Source organism: Nerophis lumbriciformis, linkage group LG02, assembly GCF_033978685.3.
Source record: "Nerophis lumbriciformis linkage group LG02, RoL_Nlum_v2.1, whole genome shotgun sequence".
Lineage (NCBI taxonomy): Eukaryota > Metazoa > Chordata > Actinopteri > Syngnathiformes > Syngnathidae > Nerophis > Nerophis lumbriciformis.
The window spans coordinates 55,400,001-55,422,871 of NC_084549.2; the positions used below are offsets into that span (position 1 = coordinate 55,400,001).

A 22,871-nucleotide genomic window follows, 5' to 3' on the forward strand; every position below is an offset into this window, starting at 1 on the left:
ATATTATGTATTTATTTTATTCAGTGTACACTGTGGGTCTGATTTACTAAGATCCACACCCCACGCGGTAAACAGCGTGTGCAATCGCTAAAATAGCTTGTAGTATTAGTGGGCGTGTTGTGTGCAATCTACTAAAACGGCTTGTACAATTGGAAACTCGATTTTGCGTGTATTATGCCGGAGAGACTCTCATTTACTGCATATTCATGCAAACACAGATCCTGCAGCAGTGTGAGGAACATGAACATCCTTCCCACACATGCTAAAGAAAACTCAAAACAGTGCTCGCAATATGGTGATGAGTGTTGATAAATCACATTGCGTGTGCTAAACAATTATATTTGCATCTTCTCCTCCCAGTATTGTGGGCTTTTGATGATCAACGTATATTCTGCATATTAATGAAGACACACAAAATTGATTGCACTCCTTATTCTGCTCACTTAACAGACGCAATCCACTTTGCACAAGTTTAGTAGATCAGCTTTGTGTTTACACGGGTTTTACTACGAACAAACCATTAGTACAAACCCCGTTTCCATATGAGTTGGGAAATTGTGTTAGATGTAAATATAAACGGAATATAATGATTTGCAAATCCTTTTCAACCCATATTCAATTGAATGCACTACAAAGACAAGATATTTGATGTTCAAACTCATAAACTTTATTTATTTTTTTGCAAATAATAATTAACTTAGAACTTCATGGCTGCAACACGTGCCAAAGTAATTGGGAAAGGGCATGTTCACCACTGTGTTACATGGCCTTTCCTTTTAACAACACTCAGTAAACGTTTGGGAACTGAGGAGACACATTTTTTAAGCTTCTCAGGTGGAATTCTTTCCCATTCTTGCTTGATGTACAGCTTAAGTTGTTCAACAACTTAAGTTGTCTCCGTTGTGGTATTTTAGGCTTCATAATGCGCCACACATTTTCAATGGGAGACAGGTCTGGACTACAGGCAGGCCAGTCTAGTACCCGCACTCTTTTACTATGAAGCCATGTTGATGTAACACGTGGCTTGGCATTGTCTTGCTGAAATAAGCAGGGGCGTCCATGGTAACGTTGCTTGGATGGCAACATATGTTGCTCCAAAACCTGTATAAACCTTTCAGCATTAATGCCGCCTTCACAGATGTGTAAGTTACCCATGTCTTGGGCACTAATACACTCCCATACCATCACAGATGCTGGCTTTTCAACTTTGCGCCTGTAACAATCCGGATGGTTCTTTTCCTCTTTGGTCCGGAGGACACGACGTCCACAGTTTCCAAAAACAATTTGAAATGTGGACTCGTCAGACCACAGAAAACCTTTCCACTTTGTATCAGTCCATCTTAGATGAGCTCAGGCCCAGCGAAGCCAACGGCGTTTCTGGGTGTTGTTGATAAACGGTTTTCGCCCTGCATAGGAGAGTTTTAACTTGCACTTACAGATGTAGCGACCAACTGTAGTTACTGACAGTGGGTTTCTGAAGTATTCCTGAGCCCATGTGGTGATATCCTTTACACACTGATGTCGCTTGTTGATGCAGTACAGCCTGAGGGATCGAAGGTCACGGGCTTAGCTGCTTACGTGCAGCGATTTCTCCAGATTCTCTGAACCCTTTGATGATATTACGGACTGTAGATGGTGAAATCCCTAAATTCCTTGCAATAGCTGGTTGAGAAAGGTTTTTCTTAAACTGTTCAACAATTTGCTCACGCATTTGTTGACAAAGTGGTGACCCTCGCCCCATCCTTGTTTGTGAATGACTGAGCATTTCATGGTATCTACTTTTATACCCAATCATGGCACCCACCTGTTCCCAATTTGCCTGTTCACCTGTGGGATGTTCCAAATAAGTGTTTGATGAGCATTCCTCAACTTTATCAGTATTTATTGCCACCTTTCCCAACTTCTTTGTCACGGGTTGCTGGCATCAAATTCTAAAAGTTAATGATTATTTGCAAAAAAAAAAAAATGTTTATCAGTTTGAACATCAAATATGTTGTCTTTGTAGCATATTCAACTGAATATGGGTTGAAAATGTTTTGCAAATCATTGTATTCCGTTTATATTTACATCTAACACAATTTCCCAACTCATATGGAAACGGGGTCTGTAAATCAGGCCCTGTGTGTGTGTTATGGTTGTGATGCAAGTGTGAAACTATGCTAAAGCCGTAGACATCAGAGTAAGTCATACCTTTTCTGTCTCACGGCTGCATTTGATGATGAAAATGTTGGCATAAATGTCCTCGACACACATCCAGTCGGAGAGAGACAGAGTAGTATCAGTCCAAACCCAGTCCATCACTGCTCGCAGCTCTACAAGGAAAGGAACCATACGGAAACTACACGCGCACACACACACAAACACAAAATCAGATATATACGCTACATGAGGTCACTATTCCTAAAGCAGATTTGTTAACTATTTGACTCAAAACGTTTAAAAAACAACAACAACTTTATATTGCAGTCACGTTCAAATAGAACAGCACTGACAACTTTATATTTCATGCGTTTTCATACCCTTGGAAGAGAAACAAGTTGAGATGGGTGTAGTTTTTGGTGAGGAAGTTGCCAAGAATACGAGTGGGGTATCCACAACGGATCTGGTATGCTGACAGGGCAAAGTAAATACATTTGACAAAGTACCACAGCTGGGCCACTAAGTTCTGGTTGAACCTCCTACAGATAGAAATAGTGAGAGAGACAAGAAAGGTTCAAAATGAATGGAGATAACAATAACAATATACTGTAGGGGATATAATTATTTGATCTCTTGCTGATTTTGTAAGTTTACCCCTTATTAGGACATTAACAGACCTCATTTTACGGGGTGTTTTATTAAATCCTGAAAAAAGACATAAAGTTGACAAATTATTACTTAATATTTCTTTGACTGAAATTAAGTATAGGATGCATAAGCAAAACATGACTTAGGCTGAGATGGGTTGGGGAGGAGACCCTGCCCCAAGTGGAGGAGTTCAAGTACCTAAGAGTCTTGTTCACGAGGGAGGGAAAAGTGGATTGTGAGATCGACAGGCGGATCGGTGCGGCGTCTTCAGTAATGCGGACGCTGTATCGATCTGTTGTGGTGAAGAAGGAGCTGAGCCGGAAGGCAAAGCTCTCGATTTACCGGTCGATCTACGTTCCCATCCTCACCTATGGTCATGAGCTTTGGGTTATGACCGAAAGGACAAGATCACGGGTACAAGCGGCCGAAATGACTTTCCTCCGCTGGGTGGCGGGGCTCTCCCTTAGAGATAGGGTGAGAAGCTCTGCCATCCGGGGGGATCTCAAAGTAAAGCCACTGCTCCTCCACATCGAGAGGAGCCAGATGAGGTGGTTCGGGCATCTGGTCAGGATGCCATCCGAACGCGTCCCTAGGGAGGTGTTTAGGGCACGTCCAACCGGTAGGAGGCCACGGGGAAGACCCAGGACACGTTGGGAAGACTATGTCTCCCGGCTGGCCTGGGAACGCCTCAGGATCCCCCGGGAAGAGCTGGACGAAGCGGCTGGGGAGAGGAAAGTCTGGGCTTCCCTGCTTAGGCTGCTGCCCCCGCGACCCGACCTCGGATAAGCGGAAGAAGATGGATGGATGGATGGACTTAGGCTGAATCCCAATTCTGCCCCTTACCCCCGGTTTTGTACGTTCACCAATAAAGTAGTGTCCAAACTCTCTTTCAAGGTTAAGGGAAAAGTCAAGTGCCAAGGGGTGTATAGTGTAGTCTTCTAAATTAATTGTGATCCTGACCACACTTGCAAATGAGTGTTGTGAGAAATTTTCCAGCACAGCCCTTATAAGTAATTCGAAGCAATATTGATTTTGATTGTAATGACACTAATGGTCAGTGGCCTTGTGGTTAGAGTGTCCACCCTGAGACTGTAAGGTCTTGAGTTCAAACCCCAGCCGAGTCATACCAAAGACTATAAAAATGGCCATTGCCTCCCTGCTTGGCACTCAGCATCAAGGGCTGGAATTGGGGGTTGAATCACCAAAATGATTCCCGAGCGCAGCCACCCCTGCTGCTCACTGCTCCTCTCACCTCCCAGGAGGTGAACATGGGGATGGGTCAAATGCAGAGGATAATTTCACCACACCTGGTGTGTGTGACTATCGTTGGAACTTTAACTTTAACTAGTGTTTTATCATCTATTCAATTTACAGGGCTCTTATACATTTTCATCAATGATTTTCATGACTTCTCTAAAATTTTTTACTGAATTTCTATGACCAAAATAAATTATTTTTATCTCAATGTGACCACCGAGAACTATTTTCCATAACACTAAATACAATTCGGTTTACATTTACAATATGGTGCCTCTCTGAAACAAAATAAATACTATTCTGTCCATATTCTCAAATTTCTGTTCCATCCCACAACCTCACAAATAAATCCAATGAGGTGGACAAATGGTAGTTTAGGCTTTGTTAACCAGCAGTACATAGACAGTTTGTTTGGACACTAAAGTGCACATAAGCACAGCCATGGACACACATGTTTTCACCACAGGTACATTTCACTGCAATCTGGCTGTCCGGGAGCATGGCGGCCAAAAGACAGCTGGTGTCCTTGGATAACTTGAATGAGGAGTAAGAATTCCTGCATTTTAGTGCACATTCAGGGTCACTCCCCATTTTCAAAACAAAATTCTTAGCCCCTGACTCCAGCACCCGAAAGTGGGCCTCCAGCGGGGTCCGATGGCTGACAAGCCGGATGAAAACATACTTGAACGATGGAATGTCCCTGAGAAGGTCCCACTCATTGCAAGTCTCGAGTTGTAGGCTGTAATATGTATATGTGCTTTGCTATCGAGTGTTTTTCTCACTCCAGTCTGGGCCCCTATCAATAGGAGCCCAGTCTGAACTCCACTTTTTTTTTTTTTTAACTCATCCTCCCCCAGCGTCTACCTTTTCCCCCACCTTCTACGGGATGCCGTGAGTGGCGAGCCATGAGCATTCCTCTTTTGTAACCGTGTACATCCATCTATCCATTTTCTACCGCTTATTCCCTTCGGGGTCGCTGGAGCCTATCTCAGCTACAATCGGACGGAAGGCGGGGTACACCCTGGACAAGTCGCCATCTCATCGCAGGGCCAACACAGATAGACAGACAACATTCACACTCACATTCACACACTAGGGCCAATTTAGTGTTGCCAATCAACCTATCCCCAGGTGCATGTCTTTGGAGGTGGGAGGAAGCCGCAGTACCCGGAGGGAACCCACGCAGTTACGGGGAGGACATGCAAACTCCACACAGAAAGATCCCGAGCCCGGGATTGAACCCAAGACTACTCAGGACCTTTGTATTGTGAGGCAGAGGCACTAACCCCTCTTCCACCGTGCTGCCCTAACCGTGTACATTGTTGTCTAATCCTCAACGGGTTTGTGCTGAAAACAAAATTTTGTCGCACATTCCATTCAATTCCAAAGCAGTCAGAAAGTTTATTTTGTTTAGCAACTGGAAGTTTTAACTCCCTCGACATATTGTTTTATGGCATTAAGGCATCTCTATGGTTCCTCATATTTCTCTCAATTAAAGACATATTTTCAAAAATACATTTTAGGGGGGGATTTTGTGTTGCTATTCTGTCTTTGCTAAATTAAACCTATGATAAAAATATGCATTTTTCATGTCTTAGTAAGGTTGTAAACTTACAAATGTTGCAGCAGATCTAGTAATTATTTCCCCCACTGTTTGCCTCAGTATAATTAGGGAACCGTATGATGAACATATTCTATTTACCATACCTTTCAGTGACAGCGGGGAGTATAAAGAACATCCACATGTGTATCCCAACCACAAGACCCACCTAAAAAGATGAAAAGGATCATTTAAATGGTGATCAGGTGCTTCAATTGCAAAGCAAGACACATGCAACAAATAATGAAGCCTCTTTAAAAATTTGGTGGTAACACTCTACACCAATGGTTCTTAACCTGGGTTCGATCGAACCCTAGGGGTTCGGTTCGGCAGAGCCTCCTCATGGATGTAAAGACACATCCGACTTATCGTGTAAATAAAAACTTCTCCCTATCGGCGTATTATGGATACCCCCAAACAATGTTCCCTCTAATTTTCCATCTGATTTGCAGGTTGTTTGATTGATCGATTGAAACTTTTACTAGCAGATTGCAAAGGAAGAGAATACATTATATGAAACAGTACAGTTAACACAGTACAGTACATATTCCGTACAATTGACCACTAAATGGTAACACCCCAATAAGTTTTTCAACTTGTTTAAGTCGGGGTCCACGTTAATCAATTCATGGTAATGTGTGTAAGGTGTGTAATTTGTTGTGAGTTCATGCACTGTGTTGGTTTTGTTCTTTGAACAAGGTGATGTTCATGCACGGTTCATTTTGTGCACCAATAAAAAAACATATGACTTTTTAATGAATTTGAAAAAAACAAACATTTTATTTTTCACTAAAGAAGGGTTCGGTGAATACGCATATGAAACTGGTGGGGTTCGGTACCTCCAACAAGGTTAAGAACCACTGCTCTACACAAAGACAAAACATTAAGAGACTCGTGGTTTCTTCAGAAGAATAAACCAGAAGGTTTGATAATTATTTGGTATTAATAAACAGAGAAGTTAAACTTAACCTGGAAAATTAGTTTCCCCAAAACAGCCTTCCGCAGGTATAGTGCTCTGTCAATGATCATGGTAGTGAACTGGATGAGGAGCATCACCAGAAATGCTTCTGGAACCTGGTCTTCTGACAAAGTGGATGCTATATCAGCTGCTGCACTGTGTTTCTAAGGGAGGAAAAACACATACAAAACTAATGAAACATGCCATGATCTTATGCTGATTCTCAGTGAAGACGTCTCATACCGACACTGCAACATTGTATATTGGCAGATACTGCAACCAATCGGATTTTCTACTGTCTTGTTATAGCAGAGGTGTCAAACTCATTTTAGCTGTGGGCCACGGTGGAAAAGCTATTTCCAAGTGGGCCGAACTGATAAAATCATGGTATGATAACTTAAAAATAAAGACAAATTCAGATTGTTTTCTTTGTTTAACAATAGACCAAGCACATTCTGAAAATGTACAAATCATATTGTTTTTACAGTTACATGTTGCAGTTAATACTACATACTTTCTGAATAAATGATGTGATAATGTTCATGAGTCAAATAGGCGGAATTGAGTTTGGCAGAGTTTTAAAATGTTCTCATTGGTGTTTATTTTCTATGTATCAGACGATGAAATGAATAATAATATCAAAATCAAACTACAGGATGTTATTTACTTATTTTCCACAACTGGTGTACTAACATCAAGTGGTTTATTCTGTACATATGTAGCATCATCTACAACAAAACGTATAAACTTGGACTCATTTCCTTATTCACACATGAATTTAAAAGGGCATACATAATAATTCAGCATATTTGTGTCTGCCAAGAAAATGTGTCCCCAGACACAAATACAACACAAAAAGTACAGAATAACAGAAGCATTTATTTGAGTAGAAATGACAAAGTTTACATTGCCAACATATTTGACAATCAAGGCATGAACATAACAATCCACATTTTGTATCATTGCTATCACTAATAAGCAGCGTAGGTATGTAGTGTCCAAACACAGAAGTGTTGACACACGGCACATAGTTCCAGCCCTCTGAAGTTATTCGCGCTCTCCCGGCAGGAGATATAAAGAATTGTTACCGTATTTTCCGCACTATAAGGCGCACCGGATTATTAGCCGCACCTTCTATGAATTACATATTTCATAATTTTGTCCACCAATAAGCCGCCCCGGACTATAAGCCGCGCCTACGCTGCGCTAAAGTGAATGTCAAAAAAACGCTGCGCTAAAGTGAATGTCAAAAAAACAGTCAGATAGTTCAGTCAAACTTTAATAATATATTGAAAACCAGCGTTCTAACAACTCTGTCCCAAAATGTACGCAAATGTGCAATCACAAACATAGTAAAATTCAAAATGGTGTAGAGCAATAGTAACATAATGTTGCTCGAACGTTAATGTCACAACACACAAAATAAACATAGCGCTCACCTTCTGAAGTTATTCTTCATTCGTAAATCCTTCGAATTCTTCGTCTTCGGTGTCCGAATTGAAAAGTTGCGCAAGCGTGGTATCCAAAATGGCCGGTTCCGTCTCGTCGAAGTCATCGGGAGTCAGTGTCGCTGTTGTTCTGTGAATCCTGCCTTCCGGAAAGCTCGGACCACAGTTGTGACCGAAATATCTGCCCAGGCATTTACGATCCACTGGCAAATGTTGGCGTATGTCGTCCGGCGCTGTCTGCCCGTCTTAGTGAAGGTGTGTTCGCCTTCGGAGCTGTGTGAAAAAAGCCACCCGGCCTCTTCGCGTAAACTTCCCTTAACCACTCGCTCATCTTTTCTTCATCCATCCATCCCTTCGAGTTAGCTTTTATGATGACGCCGGCTGGAAAGGTCTCTTTTGGCAAGGTCTTCCTTTTGAATATCACCATGGGTGGAAGTTAGCATGGCAAGCTAGAACCACAGTGAAGGATGACTTCTCATTCCCTGTGGTGCGAATATTCACCGTACGTGCTCCCGTTCCACAGTGCGGTTCACAGGAATATCAGTTGCTGTGAAATACGGTAGTAATCCGTGTGCGGATGGAGAGATTGCGTCTTTTTATGAACCGGATCCTTTTCGCTTAGTAGGAGCCATTTTGTGGTCTTTACAGATGTAAACAGGAAATGAAACGTACGGTGATATCCGCGCGTTTTTTCTTCTTCTTCCGGGGGCGGGCGGTAGCTTACAGTAGAAGAAGAAGCGCTTCCTGTTCTATGGGGGCGGGTGCTTACCTTGGCGGTTGCTTGCGTAGAAGAAGAAGCGCTTCCTGTTCTACCGGGAAAAAAGATGGCGGCTGTTTACCGAAGTTGCGAGATCGAAACTTTATGAAAATGAATCGTAATAAAGCGCACCGGGTTATAAGGCGCACTGTTAGCTTTTGAGAAAATTTGTGGTTTTTAGGTGCGCCTTATAGTGCGGAAAACAATAGCAATTCTGTTAGACAAGCAAATAGTTTAAGCATGTGAAGCAAGAGGTACACGGTAAAGCGGGGCTGCAACTCCTCCCCCTTCACCAGTGGTTCTTAACCTGGGTTCGATCGAACCCTGGGGGTTCGGTGAGTCGGCCTCAGGGGTTCGGCGGAGCCTCTGCCGCGGAGGTCAAGACACCCAACCCATCGTGAAAATAAAAACTTCTCCCTATCGGCATATTATGGATACCCCCAAACAATGTTCCCTCTAATTTCCATCTGATTTGCAGGTGTGTAATTTGTTGTGAGTTCATGCACTGTGTTGGTTTTGTTCTTTGAACAAGGTGATGCTCATGCATGGTTAATTTTGTGCACCAGTAAAGAAACATATAACTTTGTCTTGAATTTGAAAAAAAAAAACATTTTATTTTTCACTAAAGAAGGGTTCGGTGAATGCGCATATGAAACTGGTGGGGTTCGGTATCTTCAACAAGGTTAAGAACCACTGCCCTTGACCCAACGTAAAACGAACAGGAGTAAAATAAACAATTGGTAACCCCACTTAAAATGCTGCATGAAACACTGCACATTCATATAGTTCTGTGAAATGATTGTCTTCTGTTAAAATTTAAAGAAAGAGTACAGTGTGTGATTTACTGCAATACTGTCAGTCTTTTAAGTTTTTAATTTTGGTTTGTTGAAATTGTTCACACATTGCATTATTTTTCTATCATACACAGGGATGCCTCGAAGGCAGGGAATAACTCAACCCTCTTTAATAGTTTCTACCTCAGTTTGTATGGTTTGTTGAGTTAGCACAGGATTAATATGTGGAAATGACAAATGAAGTATTTGATACATAGAATAATTAAAAATGTTGCTTTATTTTGTTTTTTTGCTCAGTCCTAGATGAGTTGTGAGTTTAATTGCTTTGTAGATATACTGAGATTAAGTCCAAATTCATTGTTCTCCATGGTATTTTTGAAACAGCACCAATTTTTTCCTCAGAATTTTCAACTAACTTGAAGTGTTTTGTGAAAATGTTTATTTGTGATATGTAAATTTTCAAAATGTGCTTTTTCTATTTTGGGCCAAGTAAAACAAAGAAAACAATCTGAAGTTGTCGTAGTTGTGTTTTTACGTTATCATGCTATGATTTTGTCTGTCCGGCCCACGTGGGAAAAGATTTTCCTCCATGCGGCCCCTGAGCTAAAATGACTTTGACACCCCCGGTTTAGAAGTTGGCATACACAAGGACATAAGGATACACTTTGTATCTACGAAAAAATAAAAATAAAAATAAAAATATGCATTATTGGTGACAAAGACTGCCTTTTGTCACCGATTCTGTTCATAACTTTTATGGACAGAATTTGTAGGCGCAGTCAAGGCGTTGAGGGGATCTGGTTTGGTGGCTGCAGGATTAGGTCTCTGCTTTTTGCCAGGATGCCACCCGAACGCCTCCCTAGGGAGGTGTTTAGGGCACGTCCGACCGGTAGGAGGCCGCGGGGAAGACCCAGGACACGTTGGGAAGACTATGTCTCCCGGCTGTCCTGGGAACGCCTCGGGATCCCACAGGAAGAGCTGGACAAAGTGGCTGGGGAGAGGGAAGTCTGGGCTTCCCTGCTTAGGCTGCTGCCCCCGCGACCCGACCTCGGATAAGCGGAGGAAGATGGATGGATGGATTATTGGTGGCAAATTATGTCAAACTTCCGTAGGTTCAAAAACCTTTATCATCACCAATTTTCCTAATGTCTTTGGTAAAAGTCACAAGTGATGGTTAGTTTTGGTTTCAATTTCGGCTATGTCGACAAACTGCCTACAGTATGTCGACGTCAGTCATCCAATCTAAGGGGCATCAAGATAAGCGGGTTCCTACTCTATAGGCATTAAAAAGCAACGGGTTTGAATTGGGCAACAAATAGTCTGCTCCCATGAAAAAAGTAGTCAGTAGCCAAAACATGACTCATGGTAAGCAATACTGCTGCTGGTTTTTATTTAGACCTTAAACGAACATAGCTATCATCGCCTTTTTGATTGGTCATCAGACAAGGTAGCATCAATTAAAAGTGAATAAAGTGAGACTTTTTACAAAAGTTTAAATCTGAGTTTTTAAAGGGGACCTATGAAGAATTTATTCTATTTGACCATGAGCTTGCACGCAGTTTTGGATGCCGCTGCCTGCGAGTTTTGAAGTATTTTTTTTAACTGTAGGGAATCAGTGAAATCAGTGATTGACATATGTACTTGTGCAGGGTTTCAACAAGTCAAATTGGAGACGTTTTAAGACTTTATTAAAGAACATAGTGAATACAATTTATGAATATTTCACATCAATACTGACAAAAAAGTACAAAGACTCGAAGGGAATTCAGAGGCCCAGAATAATTGGAACTACTGTAAATTAATCAATTTACCACTCTTGGTAAATTATCACCATTGGATAACAAAAGACTTAACATAACTAAAAACCCCAAATATTGACGAATAATTACCACAGCCATATTTCAGATTTTCCATCAAATTTCGATGCCTTCGTAACCAGTGTTCTAAAGTTTTCTTGCAGAAGGCGCTGCATGCTTTATATCAAGTTTTTTCATGTAACAACAACAACAACATATTGTCTGTGAAAGGGACTGTTAGCATCTCTGCTAAAACTAAATGGTTAACTTTTACAGTATTTTCATCAGTCAGAATCAAGCAAACTAAGGAAAACATCTACAGTACTTCTGTCTGCACAAAGTTGTAAAAAACAGGGAGTGCAGACAGAGCGATTTACCAAAAAAAACCAAAGGCAATTATGGATTGCGAGTGGATAAAATTTGATCAGCTCATTTTGTATCTGGTATGTATTTCACGTTGAATACATTTTCATCTGCTTTTAGGCCCCGTTTACACTGGACAACAAATCAGATTTTTTTTTGCCTTCAAGTGACACAGATCTGATTTCTTTGCCAGTCTAAACGCTCCAAAGTGCTTCAAATCTGATCTTTCTGCAACATCAGGAGGTAGTCCTGAATCCGATTGGAATCAGATATTTTCAAATGTGACTTCAGTCTAATGCGACCCGCTTTGGGCGAGCTACGTGATTCGTGTGCGCAGGAAAGGACACAGTGGAACTGGATACTTTATCACAACATCCGGTTTCGGTGATCAAAGTCTATTTAAGACGACCAAATTTTCGGTTCATCGATTGTCAATAGTGCGTAAATAATAGGCTATATGTATTATCCATCCATCCATTTTCTACCGCTTATTCCCTTTGGGGTCGCGGGGGGCTCTGGAGCCTATCTCAGCTACAATCGAGCGGAAGGCAGGGTACACCCTGGACAAGTCGCCACGTAGATATATTTTGATTCCAAAGAAATAGTGATTGTTGAAAGACCGGAATTGACGCTTTGACGTATTTGCTTACATGTGACTTGAAAAATAAAGCTTACGGAGATCCACGCTGATGTCCTTGTCTCCTCTACTTAACAGAAATAAAAAGATTACAACCCTCTCAAATATATTACACTATATATACTGTATCTCCATTCATACGTTATATTATTTGAATTTACTTTCACGTAAAAAAACACTCATTTTTAAGGTGTTGCGACTTTTATTTTATTTTGTAGTGGTAGCGACTTCCTCCCGGTCGACTTCCTTTATTTAAAGTATATCAAAGTGCGCATACAAGTGACGTCGAGGCCACAATGCGCGTTTACACTGGAGTCTGATAAAAATCACATTTTAGGCCACTTTGGCCTGCAGTGTAAACGTAGTCTTTATGATTTTTTATTTGCAAATATATTGCTAATAAACAAGTACTAGTCGTAACTTTAGCCTGGCAGGATGACATTAACATATCTTCCTTGCATTTCCTCACCCAAACACACCTACAGTTGTAGTGCAAGTATTATTATTAAGTATTAAAAGTATCATTAAAAGTAGCTACAAAATAAATCAGAAGTTCCTCACCAGTTACTCAGTACTTGAGTAGTTATTTCACTGAATACTTACTCTTACTCTAGTAATTGAATGACTACTCTTTGGTTTTACTTCAATCATATTATCCTAAAGTAACCGTACTCTTCCTTGTGTAAAATCCTCTGCCCACCAGCATGACAAAAGAAATTGCACTAGCCTAAATAAACAAGAATTCCTTTCCAGTGATATAATCTTATTCAATTGTATCATATTGATTATAAAGCCTTCAAAGGACAATTGTATTTACACACGACTTTATCTATTGTGTTGCACATTGCACAGAACCTGACAACACACAAAGAGAGATGTCAGAGTGATGGTGACCCAATACCTGGGATTAGAGATGTCCGATAATATCGGACTGGCGATATTATCGGCCGATAAATGCTTTAAAAGGTACTATCGGAAATTATCGGTTTCAAAATTACCGGTATCGGTTTCAAAAAGTAAAATGTATGACTTTTTAAAACGCCGCTGTGTACACGAACGTAGGGAGGAGTACAGAGCGCCAATAAACCTCAAAGGCACTGCCTTTGTGTGCCGGCCCAATCACATAATATTTACGGCTTTTCACACACACACAAGTGAATGCCATGCATACTTGGTCAGCAGCCATACAGGTCACACTGAGGGTGGCCGTATAAACAACTTTAACACTGTTACAAATATGCGCCACACTGTGAACCCACACCAAACAAGAATGACAAACACATTTCGGGAGAACATCCGCACCGTAACACAACATAAACACAACAGAACAAATACCCAGAACCACTTGCAGCAGTAACTCTTCCGGGACGCTACAATATACACCCCCCGCTGCCCCTACCCTAACCCCCCCCCCCCCCCCATCTCAACCCCGCCCCCTCCCAACCCCGCCCACCTCAACCTTCTCATGCTCTCTCAGGGAGAGCATGTTGTTTGATGCATCCAGCGGGGCATCACAACAAAATTAGGCATAATAATGTGTTAATTCCACGACTGTATACATCGGTATCGGTTGATATCAGAATCGGTAATTAAGAGTTGGACAATATCGGAATATCGGAATATCGGATATCGGCAAAAAAGCCATTATCGGACATCTCTACCTCGGATCATCTGGTTCTGAAGCCTAAGTTCTAACAGACACAGTTACTGTCGTCCTACACTAGTTGGTGTCCAAGTGCCGCACAACAAAACAAAACCATATTTTACTCACCCCAAAAGCCCAAAATCCAAACACGATGATGATGAAGTCGATGACATCAGTCAGGAACATAAGTGCATAGACATCAGTGGCAACCCGATAGTCTGCTCTGAGAGTACCAATGAAGAAACCTTGAATAGGCTTGTAAACACCCTGAATCCTGTCAAGAAAGGCACATGTCAAGTGTTAAATCATTGTTAGCGGAAAAGTTGAAGTCTGCCACGTAATTAATGTATTATATTACAAACCCCGTTTCCATATGAGTTGGGAAATTGTGTTAGATGTAAATATAAACGGAATACAATGATTTGCAAATCCTTTTCAACCCATATTCAATTGAATGCACTACAAAGACAACATATTTGATGTTCAAACTCTTAAACATAATTTTTTTTTTGCAAATAATAATTAACTTAGAATTTCATGGCTGCAACACATGCCAAAGTAGTTGGGAAAGGGTATGTTCACCACTGTGTTACATGGCCTTTCCTTTTAACAACACTCAGTAAACGTTTGGGAACTGAGGAGACACATTTTTTAAGCTTCTCAGGTGGAATTCTTTCCCATTCTTGCTTGATGTACAGCTTAAGTTGTTCAACAGTCCGGGGGTCTCCGTTGTGGTATTTTAGGCTTCATAATGCGCCACACATTTTCAATGGGAGACAGGTCTGGACTACAGGCAGGCCAGTCTAGTACCGCCACTCTTTTACTATGAAGCCATGTTGATGTAACATGTGGCTTGGCATTGTCTTGCTGAAATAAGCAGGGGCGTCCATGGTAACGTTGCTTGGATGGCAACATATGTTGCTCCAAAACCTGTATGTACCGTTCAGCATTAATGGCGCCTTCACAAATGTGTAAGTTACCCATGTCTTGGGCACTAATACACCCCCATACCATCACAGATGCTGGCTTTTCAACTTTGCGCCTATAACAATCCGGATGGTTCTTTTCCTCTTTGGTCCGGAGGACACAATGTCCACAGTTTCCCCAAAAAATTTGAAATGTGGACTCGTCAGACCACAGAACACGTTTCCACTTTGTATCAGTCCATCTTAGATGAGCTCAGGCCCAGCAAAGCAGACAGCGTTTCTGGGTGTTGTTGATAAACGGTTTTCGCCTTGCATAGGAGAGTTTTAACTTGCACTTACAGATGTAGCGACCAACTGTAGTTACTGGCAGTGGGTTTCTGAAGTGTTCCTGAGCCCATGTGGTGATATCCTTTATACACTGATATAGCTTGTTAATGCAGTACAGCCTGAGGGATCGAAGGTCACGGGCTTAGCTGCTTACGTGCAGTGATTTCTCCAGATTCTTTGAACCTTTTGATGATATTACAGACCGTAGATGGTGAAATCCCTAAATTCCTTGCAATAGCTGGTTGAGAAAGTTTTTTCTTGAACTGTTCAACAATTTGCTCACGCATTTGTTGACAAAGTGGTGACCCTCGCCCCATCCTTGTTTGTGAATGACTGAGCATTTCATGGAATCTACTTTTATACCCAATCATGGCACCCACCTGTTCCCAATTAGCCTGCACAACTGTGGGATGTTCCAAATAAGTGTTTGATGAGCATTCCTCAACTTTATCAGTATTTATTGCCACCTTTCCCAACTTCTTTGTCACGTGTTGCTGGCATCAAATTTTAAAGTTAATGATTATTTGCAAAAAAATCTTTTTTTATCAGTTTGAATATCAAATATGTTGTCTTTGTAGCATATTCAACTGAATATGGGTTGAAAATGATTTGCAAATCATTGTATTCCGTTTATATTTACATCTAACATAATTTCCCAACTCATATGGAAACGGGGTTTGTAATAAATGGAATGAATAGCGTTGACAAACCCATATTTTAATGCGTGTTTCAACTTGTGTCCAATAGTTTGTAGTTTACGACTGGCTGCTTCTCTTTTCTTGTCCTTCCTATTTTTTTTCGCTTGGTCTTTGCTGGAATATGCACTCTCGGTAGTGGACTTTGCTGGAATAGTCATGTTTAGAAAAAAATAGATACAAATTTAAAGAATATAAAGACAAAGTATGATGAAAAATTGCAGATGAAAAACAATATATTTTCATACGTTTTATACATTACAGTACATTGTGATAACCGGTCAACATTCCTATTAGTAAGCCTCATGGAGTCCATGCTTCATTACGAGGATTATCCATCTATCCATCCATTTTCTACCGCTTGTCCCTCTCGGTTTCGCGAGGGTTGCTGAAGCCTATCCCAGCTGCACTAAAGCGGAAGGCACCCTGGACAAGTCACCACCTCATCGCAGGGCCAACACAGATAGACAACATTCACACTCACATTCACACACTAGGGCCAATTCAGTGTTGCCAATCAACCTATCCCCAGGTGCATGTCTCTGGAGGTGGGACGGAGTCGGAGTACCCGGAGGGAATCCACACAGTCACGAGGAGAAAATGCAAACTCCACACAGATAAATCGAATCGAGGACATTCACATTGTGAGCCACACGGACTTACCCCTGTGACGCCGTGCTGCCCATTACGAGGATTATGTAACTTAAAATTAACTGATGTATGGACTTGGTGTTTAAGAGAATTAGACGCTCTGTGTTGCGAAATATCAACTCTATTGGTAACTGCCAATATGACATTTAAATTGGAATGTTACCCATTGACTTCTATTTTTATGCTGTTGTTGATCCACAACCCAGTCGTTTTTAGGAGCAACACAGCAACATGCACGCACCTTTAGAATTCTGTTTTTTAAGTCCTTTCAGTTTCTTGCGGAAGTGAAGACCGCTACTTTTCTGCTGGGCTTCATCAATGAACTCCTCCTTACTCCCACTCAATGCATCCCTTTTCAAGCTATCGGAAAGATTCAGTCCAGGCATAACTTCTTGTTCGTCGTGAGCTGATGCTGAGTCAGCTGAAAGGAGTTGTGTGGTCACATTAGCCTGTGTTGAAAAGAATGACAGACAGTGATTTATTTGGGCAGGAATCTTATTTCATCAGCATCTATTAGGGGTGTAGCGTGTCACGATATCTCACAAGGTTTAAAACTTGTGATATATTTTGTTTAGGGGATAGGCGGTCTTGCAGGGTACAAATAGCTGTCACTGACGGGGAGCTTAAAAAAACCAAAGCTAAATTGGCCTAAATTGGTACTAAAGCACATAATATGGAAGTGGCCGTGCCTTACAACTCGAGCTGGCCTTGGTGTTCCCCACTTCACTCCTTTGCTCTGGTGGGTTGCGTAGCGGAATATGAACCTCCAAACAATTCCAAAGGCTAGGATTGATCAGCTTGTAGGACATTTCCTATGTACAACTCATCTAGAGGGTGTGCAGCCTACTTCCACCGTGTCCGACTTTGGTTCTAAATTTGCAGTAACATTTGTGTTGTGAATATCGATTAGTTCCAACTGCAGTGACACTCCCCTTCTTTCTTTAATTACCATCGTTTTCTTTCAAAAAAAAGGAAGCAAACAGGCAAAATAGACTACGAGAGTGTGGGTACTCACTAAGTTGATGTCACGTTACACACTCTACCCTGACTAAGGGTGCTAAAAGCAGGGTAGTCCAAAGTGTGGCTCAGGGGCGACTGAACTAATGTAGAATATAAAATTAAACACAAAAAAACCCCAGCATAAATGGAAAAATGGAGCAAACGGCATTAAGTACAAAGAAAATGCTGAATCTACATAGCAATACAAAATAATAATAAACTAACCAGCTCAGTGACCTTGTGGTTAGAGTGTCCGCCCTGAGACTGAGAGGTTGTGAGTTCAAACCCCGGCTGAGTCATACCAAAGACTACAAAAAATGGGACCCATTGCCTCCCTGCTGGGCACTCAGCATCAAGGATTGGGATTGGGGGTTAAATCACCAAATGATTCCCAAGCGCGTCCACCGCTGCTGCTCACTGCTCCCCTCAACTCCCAGGGGGTGAACACGGGGATGGGTCAAATGCAGAGAACACATTTCACCAAAGCCAGAGTGTGTGTGTGACAATAGTTGGGACTTTAACTTAATAAACGATTAATTTTTCTAAATCATATCAATCACAATTTTGAGTTTTGCTTAATTGCTATGAATAACAGTAAATTACTTGCTTGCATAGTTTAAATTACCTTTAAAAAAAGACCCCGATATTTGAACAAAAATGCTACTTCTTTGTCAGAATGTCATACGGCAACATTTTTAATCTGGGTTTATTTCAAGGTGGCATTTGCCAAAGAGCACACCAATCTTTGCACTGACGTATGCAGGGACTTGATCACTCAGCAACCTGCGGCGCCTTTCAGGTAACTATCTGAGGTTAAGGTGAAGGAGCATGTGCTGTCAACAATCATTTAGCCAATCTCAGTTTATACTTGGTTAATGCGATCATTTTTGGGGATAATCGCATATGTGAACACCCTTAACAATAACACGATAATAAACACACTTTATCTTTAAGTATGCATACTGTATGTGAACTCCAAAATCCCCCATTAATGACCTAGTCAACCCCTGCTTAAAAGTAATGTTAAAATACTGTCTCTTCTCCTTCTTTTTAAAGGCCTACTGAAACCCACTACTACCGACCACGCAGTCTGATAGTTTATACATCAATGATGAAATCTTAACATTGCAACACATGCCAATACGGCCGGGTTAGCTTACTAAAGTGCAATTTTAAATTTTGCGCGAAATATCCTGCTGAAAACGTCTCGGTATGATGACGTCAGCACGTGACGTCACGGATTGTAGAGGACATTTTGGGACAGCAAGGTGGCCAGCTATTAAGTCATCTGTTTTCATCGCAAAATTCCACAGTATTCTGGACATCTGTGTTGGTGAATCTTTTGCAATTTGTTCAATGAACAATGGAGACAGCAAAGAAGAAAGCTGTAGGTGGGAAGCGGTGTATTGCGGGCGGCTGCAGCAACACAAACACAGCCGGTGTTTCATTGTTTACATTCCCGGAAGATGACAGTCAAGCTTTACCATTGGCCTGTGGAGAACTGGGACAACAGAGACTCTTACCAGGAGGACTTTGAGTTGGATGCGCAGACACGGTACCGTGAGTATGCATGCAGCTGCGGCTTCCAAACATTTGATCGCTTGTCCGTACGTGCGTGCCGCTATGTGCATGTCACGTACGTAACTTTGGGGACTTTGGGGAAATATATGTGCTGTATGAACTTTGGGGAGGTGAACGGTACTTTGGGCTGTGGGATTGAGTGTGTTGTGCAGGTGTTTGAGTTGTATTGGCGGGTTATATGGACGGGAGGGGGGAGGTGTTTGTTATGCGGGATTAATTTGTGGCATATTAAATATAAGCCTGGTTGTGTTTGCAGTAACACAATTGCTAATAGAGTATATATATGTCTTGTGTTTATTTACTGTTTTAGTCAATCCCAGCTGAATATCAGGTCCCATCCGCCTCTCACAGCATCTTCCCTATCTGAATCGCTCCCACTGCCCTCTAGTCCTTCACTCTCACTTTCCTCATCCACAAATCTTTCATCCTCGCTCAAATTAATGGGGAAATCGTCGCTTTCTCGGTCTGAATCGCTCTCGCTGCTGGTGGCCATGATTGTAAACATTGTGCAGATGTGAGGAGCTCCACAACCTGTGACGTCACACTACTCGTCTGCTACTTCCAGTACAGGCAAGGCTTTTTTATCAGCGACCAAAAGTTGTGAACTTTATCGTCGATGTTCTCTACTAAATCCTTTCAGCAAAAATATGGCAATATTGCGAAATGATCAAGTATGACACATAGAATGGACCTGCTATCCCCGTTTAAATAAGAAAATCGCATTTCAGTAGGCCTTTAATCAAATATCGTGATCATCTCGTGTTTTATCACACCCCAAGTATTTGTCAGTCATTAAAAAGTTCCTGTGGTCATTGTCTTTGCACTGAATTCAACATACCTTTTCCAGTTGTTCCAGGTCAGTGATATTTGGGTTTTCCGTGGTGCAGACAGAGTCTAATCTACACGCTTTGTTTTTTCCTTCTTTCTCCTCGTTATTCTCTGCTGAGGTACTTTGTCCGTCCAAGGGGTCTTTGTGGTCCCACAGGCCATAACGCTATATACATATACATACAGACACATTATATATGTATGACAGATCTCATTGGCATACAGTGGAACATCTAAAATAGTATAATTTGGCATTTAATGTATTTTTTCTAAAAATTACAATATGCCTCAAAAGTTGCACAAAAAGCTTGGATCTTGAATTGTCATCATGCATGTCATGCGAGGAAAGACTCCATCATATCGCACTAAGATAACCTTAACCCTAACCCGCTATATAAATATAAGTCACTTCACTTCGGACAGGGGTGTCCAAATTACGGCGTCATCAATTTGACCCGCGAGACTGCACAAGATCAATAAACAGTTTGGCCGGGTATCCATATCCATTTCATATATATATTATCCAGTGGCCTGGATGAAGCCGTTGTCATGATATCTGGTGGCCAACGAAAGAAAGTCTGCCATTAATTGAACTCTTAGGTATTAGAAGTAGAGCATTTACTTATATGACCCAATGAAAACAACATTCCCTAGTCAAAACAAATCAACCAGCACAAAAATTCAACAAACATGGTAACACATAACACAACCTGCTCATTGAACTTTGTGGATATTATTAAAAAAATGTCCAATCAGCCTAAAAAAAATCTAAATGACACCCATTGCAAGGGATAATGGGAAAAAATGCAAAACATTCTCTCTACACTTATCCATGTTTGGCGCATTTTAGCTGCTTGATATTTCTGACTGATTAAAAAACCTTAAGATCGTTGTCATGGAAGTAAACAAAGTAGGAGTTGAACTTTCACATACTCTTTATTACCAATTATAATAATTATATATATATATATATATATATATATATATATATATATATATATATATATATATATATATATATATATATATATATATACATATGAGTAAAATTTGGACACCCCTGATTTAGGACAACATATGCAATCTAACAATTGTAGCTAATTCTGGCATATTTCCTGTGATGATTTGCTCATATGTTGATCAATATTTATCGTCCTAATCAAATAGTTATTCAATTCAATAATAACATGAATTACAAGGGAAAATAATAAACAACTCACCATTAGCAAAGATCTGTGGAAGAACAAGGCCAGCAACTGAAGAAGGTCATATCTTATATACGTGTCCGTCTTCTCTACACCCAGGATGCGAGGTGGAAAAAATGGTTTGTCTTCATTTAAAGTAATCTCATAAACACTGTTCCAAGGAAAAAATCCAAATTGAAAAAGATATTTTACTACCACCATCACCTAGAGGGAGAAAAAGACATTTAGACAAAGTCAAAACAGAGAAAGACCCTGCACAATCACTGGCGATTAATATTTAAGATGCCAATAAGGCAGCTGATTAAATCAGCCTTTTTCAACCTGGGGGACTTGGAATGCCTACAGGGGCTAAATTGTGTGTGCATGGGATTTTATTGGCACACACACAGCTAAAAAACAACAAAGGTAAAACAATGTTTATGCTTTTTCTAGCAGATGCAGTACGTTTGCAGAAAGGAAAAGAAAAAATATGACCATGTAAATTATTTCAAATGGTTATGCTTTCTATTGCGTAAAATGGCAGTTGCCATATATAACTGTGCATTAGCGACGCATTAGAGCAGTGGTTCTTAACCTTGTTTGAGGTACTAAACCCCACCAGTTTCATATATGCATCCACCGAACCCTTCTTTAGTGAAAAATTAAATGTTGTTTTTTTTTCAAATTCAAGACAAAGTTACCGTATTTTTCGGACTATAAGTCGCAGTTTTTTTCATAGTTTGACCGGGGGTGCGACTTATACTCAGGAGCGACTTATGTGTGAAATTATTAACACATTACCGTAAAATATCAAATAATATTATTTAGCTCATTCACGTAAGAGACTAGACGTATAAGATTTCATGGGATTTAGCAATTAGGAGTGACAGATTGTTTGGTAAACATATAGCATGTTCTATATGTTATAGTTATTTGAATGACTCTTACCATAATATGTTACGTTAACATACCAGGCACGTTCTCAGTTGGTTATTTATGCCTCATATAACGTACACTTATTCAGCCTGTTGTTCATTATTCTTTATTTATTTTAAATTGCCTTTCAAATGTCTAATCTTGGTGTTGGGTTTTATCAAATAAATTTCCCCCAAAAATGCGACTTATACTCCAGTGTGACTTCTTTTTGTTTTTTTCCTTCTTATTATGCATTTTCGGCCGGTGCGACTTATACTCCGGAGCGACTTATACTCCGAAAAATACGGTACATGTTTTTTTACTGGTGCACAAAATGAACCGTGCATGAACATCACCATGTTCAAAGAACAAAACCAACACAGTGCATGAACTCACAACAAATTACACGCCTGAAAATCAGATGGAAAATTAGAGGGAACATTCTTTGGGGGTATCCGTAATACGCCAATAGGGAGAAGTTTTTATTTACACGATGAGTCGGGTGTGTCTTGACCTCCGCGGCAGAGGCTCCGCCGAACCCCTGAGGCCGATTCACCGAACCCCTAGGGTTCGATCGAACCCAGGTTAAGAACCACTGCATTAGAGTAATATACAGAGTTGGGCAGGTTTTCTACATTAAATGTAGCTTTACTACACTGAAGCTACCCACCAGAGAAATGTAGCTAAAATAAGCTACAATAAAATGACAAAAGTAGCTGAACT

The 22,871-nt window shown here is 40.8% G+C and overlaps 1 protein-coding gene across 1 annotated transcript in view; it reads right to left on the reverse strand.

Annotated features, from left to right (window-relative positions):
* The window catches only part of piezo1 (piezo type mechanosensitive ion channel component 1 (Er blood group)), a 237,591-nt gene that overhangs the window by 18,216 nt on the left and 196,504 nt on the right, over positions 1–22,871 (reverse strand). The window contains exons 39-47 of the mRNA XM_072916588.1: positions 21,270–21,458; positions 20,060–20,215; positions 16,883–17,090; positions 16,006–16,138; positions 14,169–14,316; positions 6,614–6,766; positions 5,752–5,813; positions 2,520–2,678; positions 2,191–2,338 (exon numbers count right to left, since the gene is read on the reverse strand). Coding sequence (XP_072772689.1) covers positions 2,191–2,338; positions 2,520–2,678; positions 5,752–5,813; positions 6,614–6,766; positions 14,169–14,316; positions 16,006–16,138; positions 16,883–17,090; positions 20,060–20,215; positions 21,270–21,458 — 1,356 coding nt within the window. The remainder of the gene's footprint in view (positions 1–2,190; positions 2,339–2,519; positions 2,679–5,751; positions 5,814–6,613; positions 6,767–14,168; positions 14,317–16,005; positions 16,139–16,882; positions 17,091–20,059; positions 20,216–21,269; positions 21,459–22,871) is intronic.